The 17288-nt window shown below is 23.5% G+C and overlaps 1 protein-coding gene across 1 annotated transcript in view; it reads left to right on the top strand.

Annotated features, from left to right (window-relative positions):
* Positions 1–17288, top strand: part of LOC126895053 (E3 ubiquitin-protein ligase HERC2) — a 44205-nt gene that overhangs the window by 7171 nt on the left and 19746 nt on the right. The window contains exons 11-46 of the mRNA XM_050666513.1: positions 34–138; positions 1198–1401; positions 1468–1637; positions 1710–1910; positions 1974–2214; positions 2276–2380; positions 2674–2761; positions 2816–2973; positions 3179–3334; positions 3402–3587; positions 3654–3789; positions 3857–3989; positions 4048–4230; positions 4289–4454; positions 8314–8440; positions 8505–8703; positions 8782–8851; positions 9127–9269; positions 9340–9476; positions 9554–9736; positions 9870–10143; positions 10219–10414; positions 10500–10654; positions 10734–10922; positions 11878–12016; positions 12178–12380; positions 12443–12551; positions 13863–14066; positions 14133–14665; positions 14732–14932; positions 14995–15142; positions 15217–15371; positions 15431–15628; positions 15720–15854; positions 16515–16727; positions 16787–16948. Of these exons, the coding sequence (XP_050522470.1) occupies positions 34–138; positions 1198–1401; positions 1468–1637; positions 1710–1910; positions 1974–2214; positions 2276–2380; positions 2674–2761; positions 2816–2973; positions 3179–3334; positions 3402–3587; positions 3654–3789; positions 3857–3989; positions 4048–4230; positions 4289–4454; positions 8314–8440; positions 8505–8703; positions 8782–8851; positions 9127–9269; positions 9340–9476; positions 9554–9736; positions 9870–10143; positions 10219–10414; positions 10500–10654; positions 10734–10922; positions 11878–12016; positions 12178–12380; positions 12443–12551; positions 13863–14066; positions 14133–14665; positions 14732–14932; positions 14995–15142; positions 15217–15371; positions 15431–15628; positions 15720–15854; positions 16515–16727; positions 16787–16948 (6305 nt within the window). The remainder of the gene's footprint in view (positions 1–33; positions 139–1197; positions 1402–1467; positions 1638–1709; positions 1911–1973; positions 2215–2275; positions 2381–2673; positions 2762–2815; positions 2974–3178; positions 3335–3401; positions 3588–3653; positions 3790–3856; positions 3990–4047; positions 4231–4288; positions 4455–8313; positions 8441–8504; positions 8704–8781; positions 8852–9126; positions 9270–9339; positions 9477–9553; positions 9737–9869; positions 10144–10218; positions 10415–10499; positions 10655–10733; positions 10923–11877; positions 12017–12177; positions 12381–12442; positions 12552–13862; positions 14067–14132; positions 14666–14731; positions 14933–14994; positions 15143–15216; positions 15372–15430; positions 15629–15719; positions 15855–16514; positions 16728–16786; positions 16949–17288) is intronic.

The raw sequence follows: 17288 nt of genomic DNA, 5'->3' as shown, positions 1-17288 counted from the left end.
TAAAAATAATAATAAATTTTCAATTTTCTTTAGATTGGCGTATAACAAAAATATCTTGTGGTGCATCTATAAGAAATACTTTAGCTTTATCTAAAGAAGGCATGGTGTTTTTATTTGATTACAGTAATAATGAAAAAGGTTAGTATTTAACAGGGGTGTATTTACATATTTTCCGATTATAAGCATTTAAAAATTTGCTGCTCTTCATTACAGAGGGGGCTCATTTTTATATATTTTCGCCATAACACTATTAGTTCTTCCTCAAAAAAAAAAAAAATTAAAAATATTTTTCAAGTAAATCTATGTTTATTAATAAATCATAAAATAAATTGCTTGTATCTATTAATATACATATTATAAATACACAATAAATGAAAACGATTATGATAATTATTAGGAAGTCAATATGTCATAACAACAGTAAAAAAATAACTCGCTTTGTTGGTCTTCAATATTTTCTGCCCCTTAAAATATGCTGCTTTAAGCAGTTTTCTATATTGCCTGCATATAAATACACCTTTGGTCTTTAACTATATTAAATTTCTAAGGATAGTTTGATTAACTTGGTAATGAGGTAATTCCTGATGCACACTATCATTATTTGAAAATTGGTCATTAATGTCTTCTTTCACTGAAGATCAGATCAGCTTAGTAATTTAAGTTGCACTCCCTTTCTCATGTGACAGACAAACTGGCTGTCGCGGAGTATTTATAATTAAAACATCTTCTCTTTAGAGAAGGCCACAATAGCTCTTGATGGATGGACCATATAAGCAAAAATAATTTATGAAGAGGGTAGCGTATAATTATATATAATTAGGATTCTGAAGCAGTCGATTTCCAAAGTTAAATTCTGTATCTATTTTTCAAAATTTTGGTTATTTTTTTGGAAAAGAAAAAGCAAATTTAAAATTTAATAGCATCTTATGTAAATAGACATTTTTAAAATGCAAAAACATACCTTTTAACAAAATTAAACAACACTTTTTAGTAGATATTATTAATAATCCCAAAATTCTATTTTGGTAACATCAATTTTTGAATTCAAGACAAAAAATTATAACATTAAAAATTAAAATAAATTTTTTATGCACATTATTTTAATAACCCTGAGATCTGAAAATATTAAATATGGTTTAATTTTGAATTGAATTTTTTGAAATCTGATGAACAATGGTGTATTTTTATTTTTATTAGGATTGGATGAAAAATCATTAAATATAGTACCTACTATGATCGATTTTGACTATGAAATAATATCAATATACTGTAATAATGGCATGAATGCAGTGATTGATTGTGTCAAAAATGTATTTACTTGGGGTGTTGGACATAATAACCAATTGGGCCATAATAATTCATATCGAGTTAATAGACCCAAAGAAGTAAAATTTTTGACAGGTAAACAATTGAAATTTGATTTAAAAACATATAAGCTATTTTTGAAATGATTTATTATTTAAACAGGTAAAAATGTAATATCATTATCATTAGCTGACAATTATACTTTAGCATTGACTGATACTGGTCAAGTTTATTGCTGTGGCTTACTAGATAATGACAATTTAACTGACTGTAGACCAGTAGAATGTCTTATTAATAAAAAAGTTAATAAAGTAATTTGCTGTTTAAATCAAGTAATTTATTTTGTTTATAATAATTTAAGAATGTTACTTTGTATTCTCAAAATGATAGTTAAAATATTTTAGTGTTTTGCATGGTATGAAAAAGAAAATTTTGATATTGAAAATTGTTCACTATTTGTAACTGATTTACAAGTACAAACTTTGAGTACATTGGAACAACTTCTACATAATGAATACAAAGAGTATAAACTTAACATTTATTGGCCACCATCTCAACAACAAGAATGTGTATTGATAACTATTTTACATTTACTTACTATACAAGTAAATTCTCTAATAAACACATTAAAATTTAAAAAATTATCATTCAAATAAATTTTTTTATAGTTTCAATTAATTATTTCTAATAATATAAATGTTGATACGGTTGGGCTTATGAGTAATTCAAAAATATTATTAAGTATTCAACATATTACTACTGAATTAGCATCAAATTCTAAAGTTATCAATACAATTAAAGTAGCTGCTCAAAAAGTATTAGAAGTTGGATGGCATATATTATTTCAAACTCCAATTGAGAGAGCTAAAATTTTGAGTACTATTCTTCAACCAATGACATCCCCTAACAGTATGTAATATTTTAATTACTAATATTAATTATCTATTTCTTGTCATATTAAATCATTTAGATGATATGCTAATGAGTGGAAATCAAGAATTTATGATAAATCTTATAACAAGTAGTTTACTTGGCGATAATATTCTCCATTCATTTATACAAAGTGCTATTGAAAGTAAGTAAATGATTTTTTTAATTATCAGTTTGGTGTATAAACTCAATAACAGTTATTTTTATAAAATTTAAATTTTTTTAACTTTCTTATTGCATCAATTTAATGTTTAATAATATTATGTTAAATACTGTTATTTACATCATCTCACTAAAAGTTAGATCATGTGTTTGTTTATTTAATTGTGGTAATAACTAATTTAACTAATAATAATAAATAAATATTTATTGTTATTGAGTTTTCACTCCAAACCAATAATAAAATTTAAATTTAAATAATATTTTTGTGGTATAAAGGTGAAAAAATAAAAAATGTTGAAGTTTCAAAACAAAATTTAGAAGAATCAAATTTTTCCTTATTTTTTATTGTTTCTCAGCTTCTTAAGTAAGTAAATCTCTATAGAGCTTAATACTCTACTCACAATTTGTATTTTTACAGTAATTATTTTACAAGTATTTCAATTCAAATTCAAACAATGAGATTGCCTGCAGTTAATTTTAATCAGTCTCCAAGCTTAAAATTTATTGTAACTTTTCAGCGTCTAATTATAATGTTTCTGTATAAACCTAAGGAATTTAAATCTAATTATAAAACAGGTAAATATTTGATAAAAATTGTTATTTTTTATTTGTATTTTAAATTGATAAAATTTTATAATTTTAAAATATTTTCATCAAAATTTTTTAATTCATTCCTGAGTAATTTCATTAAATAAAATTTTAAATGTTGATACTAAATATAAGTGTGCAATACTGTTTATAAACATTCTTTTTATTTTTTTTTATTTATTAAATATTTTAGATCAATATATTGAATGTGCAGAATCACTTTTTTTGAAATATTTAAAACATTTTGTCAAACGATACTGTCAAGCTATTAAATTAGCTACTATAGTAGCTGGTCGTAGTTCCAAACATCATCATATAGTTAACAAAATTATTAGTATCACTGGTTTTGGTTAGTAATGTAAAATTGTCAAATAAATCAAGCTAGTTTACTAACTAAATTATATTTTTTATATTAGATAAATTATTCTTGGAACTTCTAATAAGTTTAATCATGGTTCACAAAAAAAACCCTTTACTTCTTAGACACCTAGATTGGTATAGTCTATTTTCACCTCTACTTAGTACATTAGATTCATTTAATTTAATGACAACTAACTTAGAACGCGAAGAAGATGATAATTTGTCTTGGCCAGAATTTTCAAGTATATATTTATGATATCTTGAAATGATTAATTTCTAATATATTTTTAAATATTTTTTGGTTTTAGACTATTCTTGTAATACATGGTACAAAAACACTGAAGATGTTTTGTTAATACGTAAAGCTGATTTAGAAAACCATAATAGGAATGGAGGTCATTGGGTTGTTTTCAATAAAAAAGTTTATGATATTCAAAACACAAGGTGACTATATTTACCAAATTTAATTTTGAAGTTTATCACTTTAAATACTTGAATACTTTATTTTTAGTGATATTATTTCATTTACAAACTTAATACATTCATCATCAATTATGGAACATATACTTACTGAAATGCCAGATGAGATCTTGCAATCATGTTTTGTTGGAAATTATTTAGATACTGAAGAAGATATTGTTGAGGTAGAATTTTAAAACATTTTGAAGATTCTGAAAAATAAATTTAATTTGTATTTTTTAGCCCATAACATCCATTTTATCAGAATCTCTTTTACTAGACATTGAAAGAACTTTAGGATTTTTACTAGGTCTTCATTCACATTGTCTTACTACCGTATGTCCTATTAATGACAGTTATAATAATTTTAAAGGTTGGTCTCAAATTCTCCAATCTGGTCTAGACTTTAGTAACAGAAAAGATTATGTAAGAATAAAGTAATTATTAAAATACCAATTGTTATATATTCCTCTTTTTATTTTAGGATGAGTGCTCAAATATCATTATTAAAATGTATAAAACTAACTCTAGAACTATTGACAGTCATATTCAATATAATTGTGACCATCCCGTAGAAGAAATACTTAGGATTGTTGCTAAAGTATTAGTTAAACACTTAGATTTAGTAAAACATGAAGTTATTTCTAAAGGTTAGTTAATTATTTTTATAATGAACAACTAGAAAAAGGTTTTTAGCTTCGATGCGAAGCTGAGAAGGTATTAATTTTACCATGATGTGTTTATTTTTTTTTTTATTTTTTTTTTATTTTTTTTTGTGTCTGTCACTACTTTTTCTCAGCTCTCACTGGACCGATTTCTTTTAACAATACGTCAAAAGATCACAAATTGTATCTAGTTGAAGACATTACCCTTAAAAATTTAAAAATTTTCCCTCGTTCCCCGCAAATGGGGGAAATATCCAAAAAAATTACAAATTTAAAAATCGACAAATTTTGTCATTTTTTTCACTTTTTTTTCTTAAAACTTCCATAACTTTTTCAAAAATCAACAAATCAACATAATTTTTTTTTAAACTAAAACCTTAGATATTTTCCTTTCATTTGATATAATTTTTTTGAAAATTTAACACTTAACCTGCTCATGGGGGGGGATTTAAAATTGCAACTTTTTTACAAAAACTAACTTTTTCAACTTAATTTTTGAAAATGTTCCGGAAATACTGCGTCCTTTAAACATATATCAAATTAAAGCTTATTTTATGTACTATAAAATGAAAAAAAAAAATTTGTCCCGACACTTTATCTTCTGCATGTAAACGGTTGCCGTAGTTAAAAAAACACTATTTTTGTGTTAAAATTTTCGATTTTCAATTTTTAATTTTCAACTTAAAAATGCTATAACTTTTCGAAAAATGCATGTATCAGCACAATTTTTTTTTTTCTAAATACATTATAAGTACATCTTCCATTTGACATACTTTTTATTAAAATTAGACAATTTCCCCTTATATAGGGGGGGTTCAAACTTTGAAACATTGTATAAAAAATAGAACTTTTTCAACTGAACTTTTGAAAATGTTCCGGAAATACTGCGTCCTTTAAACATATATCAAATTAAAGCTTTTTTTATGTACTATAAAATGAAAAAAAAAAATTTGTCCCGACACCTTATCTTCTATGTGCAAATGGCTGTCGAAATTATAAAAAAAATGTAATATTTGCGATAAAAATCACCTTTTATAACGATGTTTTTTGTACTTAAAACTGCCATAACTTTTTCAAATATTAACTAATCAAAATAATATTTCTTTATATTGAAACCTTAGGTAATTTTCTTTCATTTGATATCATTTTTTTTTGAAAATCTAACACTTATTCTGCTCACAGGGGGGATTTAAAATAGCAACTTTTTTACAAAAACTAACTTTTTCAACTTAATTTTTGAAAATGTTCCGGAAATACTGCGTCCTTTAAACATATATCAAATTAAAGCTTATTTTATGTACTACTAAATGAAAAAAAAAAATTTGTCCCGACGACCTATCTTCTATGCGCAAAAGGCTACCGTATTTAAAAATATGCTATTTTTTATTAAAATTCTAGGTTTTGTATTTTATTTTATTTTAAAATATTTTATTAGGGGAATAAACTGACTTTCATGAATATTATATAATTTCATTGACATAGAATAAAGTTCATAAGACATATGATATTATACTTATTAACATTTTTTACTTTTTTAAAGTCGAAAAAGTAATTTTTAAATTTGAGTTAGCTTAAATAGCCAATTTTATCATGCAACAAAAATCAACGAATAGTTGCCGAATGGGTAACACCTTGATCTTTAACGCCTAGGGTACGAGGTTCAAATCCGTTTGTGGCTTCTAAAATTTTGCATTTTTTTTTTGAGTTAGAATAGAATTTTCAAATCATTTGATATTTATCTCATTTAGATTCAATAATTTCAATAAATATAAAGGATCTTATCACTATAGTCTCCCCTCGTGAGAAGAAATTGATATTCATGTTAATATTATTTTACTATGTGGTTCTTTTTCTGGCTACGATTTATTTTGCCAACCCTCACTAGACCTACTTTTTTCAACGATACGTCAAATGATTCATTTAAGTTTATGATATTTAAGTTAATGATTAGTTTAAGTTATTACTCTTAAAAATCAAAAAAATATTCCTTATTCAAATAAAACTTAGCTTAACTAGATTTGTCCATACAAACAATTAAAATCATTAATTTTTAATATTCTTAAATTATTTATTGTCGAATTAAATTTGATATGATAAAAGTATTCAACTACAAAAGTAAATAATTTTACTTTATAATTTATTAATTTTTTAACTCTATTTCTGTGTGCTACTACCAGTCTATAATATGCCAAATTTTTTAGTAATATTTTGCTATATAAATCATAAATTTAAAAAAAAAATGATTTTTAGTTTCACCTGAAGTTAACGATGGAGTTTTACAATTATAATTATATTTTTGATAATATGCTCAATTGAGTAAATCTTTTTAACTACTTTGGTTTGATTGGTTCATTTAATTAAAGTAAATTATTAAAATTAATTAAGTTCTGAATATTTCAATTGCAGAATTTTTTTAAACACCAAAAGTTATTAGGATATGATTACTATTCTTTCTATTTCAGTTATCTATTACGATAAAAATGTAAAAAAATCGAATTTTTCTGACAAATGTACTGTAATTAGTAATTATAAAATTTCCAGATTGCATATTAATCTTAAAAATTTCATTTTTTTCAATTTAATAATGTCAATTTCAAACTTGCAAGTTGAACTATAAGTTATGGTAACAAATTCATTTTTTAGCTTCGATGCGAAGCTGAGAAGGTATTTTTCATTAAAACTTTCACTTTAAAAGACAATAAAAAATAGGTTCAAAATGATTACCTTTAACATATTAAAAATCAAAATCAGTATTAATTTAATACAATTTTTTTTGTTCTTAATTATTTTTTTTTATATGTAAATACTTATTTTTTAATAATAAGTAATAATATTAAAACTTAGAAGTAATAGAAAAAGTTTAATTGCACATTTGAAAACATCACGAAAAGTTTATTTAGAAAAGTATATTTTTTTTCTGATGAAAGTTCCTTTTGTTTAGTGTATTTATTCATAAGTAACAAAATTTTTTTATTAAAAAGTATTGCATAAATTCCTTTAAATTTGTATACGCATTAAAAGTATATGAATATACAACTCCTTTTTATTTTTATAATATCTCCGTAAAAATTACAATATTATATTATTGAATACCACTTTCATACTCAATTTAATTACTGTAATTATTATGTATTCATATATTATAGTTATAAATCGGGGTAAAATTAAGGGAATAAGTGTTATTGTTGTTTTTGAAATAATCTACCAATTTCATTTTTTTCTATTTAATAATATTTATTTCAAACTTGCAAGTTGAGTTAAAAGTTATGGTAATAAATTCATTTTTTTTTTATTAAAACTTTCACTTTAAAGAACAAAAAGAAGTAGGTTCAAAATGATTACTTTTAACATATTAAAAATCAATAATAATTTGAAAATAATTAATTATAAAAATTATATAATATATAATTAAAATAATTACTAATCTGGATATAATTAAGGAAATAGGAGTTGATGTTGGGTTGGGTTGGTTACATTTTTAACTTTATAATGCTATAACTCATTGAAAAGTGTACGAATCAACACAATTTTTTTATGAGAAATAATATTTTTTAATAATCCCTTTTTCATTCGACATACTTTATCTTAATCAGGGTATTAATAAGAAACTAGCAGATAATGTAGCTTTTGTAATTATCCACCAATTTCTTAGAATTAAACACTATCTACTGATTTGCATCGAAGCGTTTCTTATGATAGTGATTTTAATCACTGTCAGATTAAATCTATACTGGACCCAACTATGCAACATCCCCACTATGCCGCGACCCCACTGTGCTGGGTTTTTTTTTTTATGTTTTTACTTTATTATTTTATTGATAAATTTTAAATTATTTTTCTTTAGATAAATCTATTCCATTTGACACAGTTATTAAAATATTTAGTCAAATAAAAATTCAAATTCTTAAAATCAAACAAGATAATAATTTGAATTATAAAGAAGTTTGCAATCCAATATTGGAACGATGTAGGTATGTATACCTACATAATTATTTTTTATCATTTTAATTTAGTAAGTATTTAAATCTGTTTTAGATTTTTACTTAATGAAATAGCTCCTATTTTATCACATAAAGTTACCATTGCTGAAAAATTTCCTATTATAAAAGTGGAATCACATTGGAAAAATATAATTAACTCTGTAATTTCCAGCATTAAAACTAATAAAAATATAAAAAATCATAAGGCTCGTAATCAAAATTTACCATTGTATCACAATCCAAATATTAATGAGGTATATACATTTATTTAGTAAAAAATCTAATTTGTGTAAATTGTTTATTATTTAAAAAATTAAATACTCAAATTATAGCATAATTCAACAAATAACTGTGCTAAAAATCAAAGCACTTATTCAAAACAAACTGAAATTACAACAGAAGGTCAGTAATCAAAAAAAATTATGCATTACTATAGTACTCAAAATATCTTTAAGTTATTTTAAAAAAATAGAAATTAATAATCCTCAACAATTAAAAAATTATAACCTTAACCTTAAGTAAATGGTTAAATTTAGTTTTTTTTATGAAATATTTATTGGGTTTTAAAACTGTTTCAATTGTTTTATCAGATCAATAAATGGTATATTTTGTTTCATTGTATTAAAATCTCAAACAAAATTTTTTGTATTATTATTAAATTTACATCTACATTTAAGGTACTAATACTGATTTAAAAATAACATATGATGAAGAGAAAGAAAATAAAAAAGAGAAACGTATTAATATTAGTAAAATTATTTTATCATTCATATTGTCAAATGTTAATATTGATGATCTAAGAAATTTAATGCATGCAGAAGTAATTCCCATTTATTTTACTTTTACATTTAAATAATCAATTTTATGTTTGCTAATTTTTTTTTGCTAAGGTTGATCGATGTTACATAATAAAATCTGGTTTTGAATTAATAAATAAATTATTTAAAAACCCTTCCATGATTAAGTCTGTAAAATATTGTATCTTAACTGGATGGTTATCAAAAGTATCTAATAACATGTCATCTAGGTAAAAAAAATTATTTTTAATTATTTGGTTATCATATTATTTTATTGTCTATTGTTTTTTTTTGGGGGAGGAAATAGTATTTGTCATGATGTTGAATATGCAGCAGTACCATTAAAACTGAAGTTACTTATAACAAAATGTGATTTTATGCGGTGTTTTTTAGACCAAGTTAAACATATTGTCTTTAATATAGGACAAATACAAAAATCAAATAATGTTAGAGAAAAAATATTAAGTGTTAAAAAGATGGTTTGGTGCAGGTAAGAAATTATTAAACAATTTGTTTCAATAAAAAAATATCAATATTATATCAAATATATTGATTTATCCATTTTATTTATATTTATGTAATTATTACTTATACTTTTTTTTTTTGCATGATTAATTTTTTAGATTTGCAATTGCAACTTTTGGGTCAATCACTCGCGTTCTTAATGGAAAAGAATCTAATATTTTAATAAGCTGCAGCATTTTATCCACAATTAATTCAGTTATCAATTTACTTGATCTTACTACAACCCAGCCATCAGAAATAACTAATATAAAACAAGTTATATATGAAGAAGATTTAAATAAAACAAAAAGCTTAAAGGGAGCTGAAATTATACCATATTTAAAATTAGGAACAAGAGTAGTAAGAGGAGAAGACTGGAAATGGGACAATCAAGTATTATATTAATAAAAATTTAAAAAGATTGTATAATAAATAATTATCATAAATCTTATACTATAATTAATTTAGGATGGTTCAACACCTGGTGAAGGCCAAATTGTAAGTAAAGTTGGTGATGATGGTTGGGTTAGAGTTCTTTGGGATCATGGAGTTTCTAACTCATATAGAATGGGTAAAGAAGGAAAATATGATTTAAAACTTGCTCCTGGTTTAGAGACAAATGAAGAAAAAGCTGATAGTAATGTATCTTTCACAAATGATGGTGGTAATTATCAGTTTATTATATATATAAATTAATTTAGTTTTATCTCAAAAAAAAAAAATAGTAATAATGATATTAATTGAACTAGGAATTTTAGAAAATGCTATGGAAAATCCTTTTGAAGTGCTTAAATATGTGATGATCAAATTTCTTAATTGTTTAGCATTATCAGTTGCAATTTTTCCAAAAAATAATGAAAATTCTGTTCAAATATTATCAAAGTATTTTTACAGTACACTTAAGGTTAAATAAATACTAATCAATAATTGAAAAGTACCTCGTGTTATTAAATAATAATTTGTTAATTATTTTTTATTTATAGAAAAACTGGCCAAAGAGCAATTTTTCAAATTCAACTAATTTTCATTTAGAATGGGTCAATATTCCTTTATTGAAAATCATTACTACTGTATCACATGAATTTAAATACCAATTATCATGTAAACAGTGGGTTAATGTGCTTTTAACATTTGTTTCTCCATCATCAAACTGCACAAATTTAATAATTAAGGTATTTTGCAGAAAAAACTTTAAAAATAAAAATAATTTTTAACAAAATTTGCCTAATATGTATCAAGCATGTGACTTCTTTTTAAAATAACATTATAGTTATATAATGTATAATTATAGTTAATAGTATAACATGAAGAAGATAAAGTTTTGTTTGAAAATGGGCTACGTTTTGGATTTTGCCAAAATTACCATAATCTTTATTTGACTTTATTATAATTTATTTAAATTATAATTTTGGTATTATGTGTAAATTTGTATGTATCTTTTTTGATGGTTCTTGCATTATGAATAATTTTTTATCTTACTAATTTTTTTAATGATTCTATCAAAAAAAAAGATTTATTTTATAACTAATAACAGAACAAGTTTACTTATTAAACTTATTTACTGGTAAATTAAATATGATTTATTTTTTCTGTAATTAATTTGTATTTTTTATGAATACAGGGTGATCAGTTTACCATAAACCACTCGATTATTTGCAAAATAAATACAATAATGGGAAAAAAAAGTTTTTAACAATTTAAAGTTATAACTGAAGGTGAGAAGTGAGTACAGTACTATTTTTATGCCTAGTAATTTTCTGGCCGTACTGTTCTTCCCGCCTAGGTATAAAAATTTAAATAGCTTTAGAAGTTGACACACCTATAAGTTATTAGAGATGATTTTTAAAAATAATTTATATCTGATAAATCAAAAATTATATGTAACTTTAAACAACCAAAATATTTTTCCCATTATTGTATTTATTTTGAATGTAATCAAGTGGTTTGTAATAAATCACCTTGTATATAGCGGTAAAACATCATTTTTCCCCCTAGAAAAGAAATCTACAAAATTTATTTTTAGAACTCTCTGGAAAGTACTAAAATAACTTAGGTAGCTGATATACCCTAGATATAAAAATAATATTTAACCCAATCATTTAATGAAAAAAAATAATGTATTCTTAGATTCAAGCTTTACAACTAATAAAAACTCTAGTAACATCAAATACTATTGATTCATCAACTATTACAACTATTGTTGAAGCTCTTTTGGAAATAATTGGATCAACTGTCATGCAAAATAATTCTAAATATGACATTATAGGTAACTAACATATGTTTAGTAGGTAAGGAAATAAGTTTCTATTGTTCTCATTGTTTGTAACAACTGACCACTTTTTTTACTTACTGAACACTGTATAATTGATGTTTTGAAAATTTATATTCTATGATCTTATATTAATATCACATGAAAATTTTTTTAAGATGGTAAACCATCAGTACCGCTTACTGCTTCATATTCCACCACTTTAGCTGAAGAATGTATATTATTATTACGCACTCTACATAATATTTCAAGACAAATAAATGAACCAGATTCACCTTCTTACTTTGATTCAACACTTATGTTGAACTTAATAACAGCTACGGAATATTTAAGTAATCCTGTGCTTGAAAAAAGTCCATTTGTAAGTTTATTTCATAATTTTGTATAACTTAAGATTCTCTTATTTTTAATAAATATTTTTAGAAATCTCAAGGATTATCATATACTTCAATGGCATCATTGATGGTTGTCGGTGGATACGATAATCGCCCTAGAATTGGGGGAGATATTATTTTTAAAGATAATATTAAAGGTAAAACATTTAAGCATGCTAACCTGAATACTTAGAATATGTTATTATATATAAATTGGGGTGGTTCATTACATTTTTGTGATTTAAGGTAATATGTAATTACAAAATAAAAATATTTTTATATGAAATTTTCCTGAGTGTAATTTATAGGGCTGACTTCAAAAATTTCAAGTCTTATAAAAGATCTCATATGACAGACTCTAAAGTCAGTATGTTAAGTGAATAGATTTGCGTACTTTTCTTAAATTTTACATGAAAATGAGTTTTTTATTAATCCAATTCAATTAAAAATGTAATAATTCAGAATTTTATTTGCATATTTTTTGGGGTACTCTCAGTTAAATATGGGTTTTAAATTTTAATGAATTGTGATATACTTAATTAAATAGTAAATTTCATTTGGAAAAAAAATTATAAAATTGAAATTTTTTTTTTTTTCATTGAATAATAATTTATTACAACGAGACTTTTTAAGGAAAAAAAGGTAGTTTATACAAAATAATTTAAAAAGTTAAAAAATTATTTCAAGTTTATTTTATTTTATAGAAATTTACAGGATGATCCAATTGTGATGTGATGCCCTTTTTTTGAGAAACTTTTGATAATTTTACATTTTTATTGAAAGAAAAATGATTAGGTTTTAAAAATCTACAATATTACGTAGTTAAATAATTTTTTTGATCCTTCCAGTGTTACAGTTTGATTGGTGTATGTGCACTCTACCCTCACTACATGCCACCTGTGTATTTAGATTCCCATTTAAGAAAATTAAATTAGTTTTTTTAACCCTGAAGGAATGAAAAAAAATTTATTTAATTACGCGTTATTGTGGTTTTTTAAACCTTATATTTTTTCTTTAATAATTTTTAAGAAATTGTGTATCAAATTTGAAACACATTGTATACCTGTATAGAACAAGCTTTTTATTAATGAAAATATATTTTCCGAAATAAAAGTAATTTTATAAATTAACTTAATATAAGCAAAAACTAATTTAGTGCTTTATTATTATTTTTTATGCTAATAAATGTATATTTCGATTTTAAGATATTTAAGATAATTTTAGCATATTTCACTGATTTTTTAAAGAATATAAAAAGAGTATTTTCACCTATATGAGAATATCAGCATCAAATTATGTCTAATTTAAAAGAATATTATTTCACCCTTAGTTATAAAATTATATTTTCCATTTAGCTATAAAATTAATTACTTTTTGTAAAATTTAATCACTCCATAATTTTTGGCAATAAAAATTTATAAGACTGTACAAAAAATAGTGATATTATAAACTATTATTATTTTTTTAAGCCACGGTGTTAGAAATTGAGAAAAAAGGTAAACTCAAAGTACTTGTTCATAGTTCTGCAAAAATTGACAGTTTTTTCATAAAAGATGTTGAAAATATTCCAACTTGCAAAATAGCTATGGATTTCATGGTAGAATCTATGATTGATACATGGGCAAAAATGTTCTCAGTAGTAATTAATAATCAATTGTTTAAAACAGTTACTGGTTAGTGTCAAAAACTGATACTTAATATTTTTCAAAATAACAATTTGATGATAATTTTATTTTTAGGGGGTTCTGTTAATGAATCTTTTCTTAACTACCAAAAAGCATTATTAGCTGGTATAAAAGTAGTAAATAGTCTTCTTGAAAACCGAGTTTTACTACGTAAAATTATGATTAAACCAATACATAATGATGTAAAGTCTAAAAACCTATTTCAACACATCTTGTCTAAAGCAGTACAACCTTCACCGATAAAGCCAGAATATTCTAAAAATGAATTGGAAGAAGCTGCAATTAATTTAACACAATATCTTACATCAAATATGCAGTCTTTTAATGCAAGGCAATTTAAATATTCTAAATATTTTTCAAAAAGCACTTTAAACATGCTGTTAGCTCAATTATCTGACATGGGATTTAACAAACAAAGTGTCTTCAGTGCTATAGAAGCTCATGGTTATACAACTCTTGATACATTGGTTTCTTTATTGATGGAAGGAAAAAATGAAAATCTTTCTGATGTTACTGATACTTTCTCCTCATATGAAGATTACTCTGATAGAGATGAAGCTTCATTTACTGAAGAATGTACAGATCTCGTAAATTAAGAATCTGTACATTGTGATTTCTATATAACAATAATATAAACTATATTTTATTTCTAGCCTATAAATGAAGATAAAGTTGTTTTTAAAAAGAGAATAGATTTTGACAGTGCAGATAGTTATGCAAAATATGTCCAATCTGCTGTAGATGTTGGAATGATTGTTCGCTGTTGCAGGGAATATGAAAGTATTGGTATTGGTAGTGAGGGCAAAGTAATAAAAATAATGAGACAAGGAGGCCTTCATGATCTTAATGTTAAAGTAAATTCTTATACTATTTAATTGAAATTATCATCAAAATATAAAACATTATTAAATTAAAGGTAGAATGGAAAACTATTGGTATAGTCTACTGGGTGCGGTACATTCACATAGAGTTAATAGATTTTGGTACATCATCCATTGACTATACACTAATAGATAACAATAAACAAATAGAGAAAGTAAAATTATCAAATGACAATATTGAAGGTAAGTAATATTCAAAAAAAATGTATATTAAAAATAATCTTTCTTTATTAATTCAATTTTTATTTTATAATTAGAGAAAAATGTACAAACATTTTCAAATTATCCAAATAAAGAGGAAATATCAAAATTTATTGCTAATTATTCATCATCTGCAGAAGAAAATATTTTATCCCATTTATTTGATTGGAAATCTGATAATAATTGGATTAGTGAAAATCCTAAAGGAATTGTAAAACTTTTTCAGTACCACATTTTAGATATAGTTCATAAAGTATATAACATTTTTAGCATTGGATAAAATTGGAATTTTTATCAAACATAGCTATTTGTTCCTTAATCATAAAATTAAATGAAGAGAATGAACAATATAAACCTATACTTATTATAGTAAAAGGTGGCGTTTCTTTTAATATTATGGAAGAAATAAATAGAATCACGGTTAATCCTTTAGATAAATGCTTACAACTATTAAATTATACAAATAAGGTAAATAATATTATAGATTTGCTTTAATTAAAACTTAATAATAATTATCTGTTTAAAATTAATGTATTTTGAAATTTACAATTTTTCCTAGTGTCATCAATGTATTGAGATAACAATGCGTACTAATGATTCCACATGTATTGTCAATAGCTTAAAAATTGATGTTACATTATCAAATGAAGAAAGCATTCCAAATTCATTAGTATCTAATTTTGAAACAGTTCAAGTAATATTTTTATTAAAAACATTCATTTAATTATATTTATGTTTTTTTAATAATTTTACTTTATCAATGGAAATTTATAAAAAAAAAAAAAAACAATACTTTTTGAAAAAAAATTGTAACTTTCTTGTATTTTACATGTATTTAAATACCAGTTATCATGTAAACAGTGTGTTAATGTGATTTTGACAATTGTTTCTCCATCATTAAACTGTACAAATTTAATAATTAAGATATTTTTCTGAAAAAACTTTAAAAATAAAAATAATTTTTAACAAAATTTGCCTAATATGTATCAGGCGTGTATTTAGTGAGTAACTATTAAGTCTGAACCTCTTCAAAATTACATTATAATTTAATAGTAAATAGTATAATGTAAAGAGGATGAACATTTTGTTCAGATGTTCTGTAAATTAAATCATGATTACATGCTTGCAAGATGCAGATGACTCTTGTACACCATAAATTAATAAATTTATACCGTTAAATAAGATTTAATTCCTAATTAATAATTAAAAACACAAGGGAAATTTTTAGCATAGCTACTACAAATTTTTCATAAATATCATTTTTGAGTTATAATATTATATAAAATATGAACAATATTTTATGTAAAGAAAATAATTAATATTCATTTTTTTTAATACTTCTATGTTTATTAAGGAATTTCCACCTTTACCCGAATCTGAAAATAAGATAAAAGTAGATTCAGAGTATGCTGTTTTTGTTTGGGGATTAAATGATAAGGGTCAACTTGGAGGCTTAAATGGTTCAAAAATAAAGAGACCAACATTTAATGAAGCCCTTACAGCTCTTAAACCAATTGAAATTATTGGAGGATCGAAATCTTTATTTCTTGTTTCAAATGAGGGCAAGGTATAAGAAATTTAATATCTTAATATTTAACAATGATATAATGTGCAAAAATTTTGTAGGTTTTTGTTTGTGGTGATAGTAGTGGTGGTCGACTAGGTATTCCATTTTGTGGTAAAGTTACATTACCTCGACAAATACCAGGACTTAGCCAATTTGTTATTAGAATTGTAGCAGTACATTCTGGAGGAAAACATGCTATGGCTTTATCTCTTGATGGAAAAGTAACTTAAATAATTCTAGTATTTCTATAATAACACATGACTAATTTTTTTAATAAAATTCAAATTTTTAAAAAAATTATTGTTTTTATCATACATTATAGTTAATAAAATTATTTTTATTTATTTTATTTTCAAATATTTTAATTAAGTTTACATTGTACCTTCCTTCTCTGTTTATAATTCCAATGATTATTTTTTTAAATATTTATGCTAATTGTTGAAAGTAAGAAGTTAAAAAAAAATATTTAATTACTGTCTAAACAAAAGTATTATAACAATTAATTTAGTAAAAGTAAAATAGACAACAATTATAACAAAAGACAGAAATGACGATGCAACA

This window comes from Daktulosphaira vitifoliae, unplaced genomic scaffold (assembly GCF_025091365.1).
Source record: "Daktulosphaira vitifoliae isolate Bord-2020 unplaced genomic scaffold, ASM2509136v1 Scaffold_1, whole genome shotgun sequence".
Taxonomy (NCBI): Eukaryota; Metazoa; Arthropoda; class Insecta; order Hemiptera; family Phylloxeridae; genus Daktulosphaira; species Daktulosphaira vitifoliae.
This window is presented reverse-complemented; position numbering and strand designations above follow the sequence as displayed.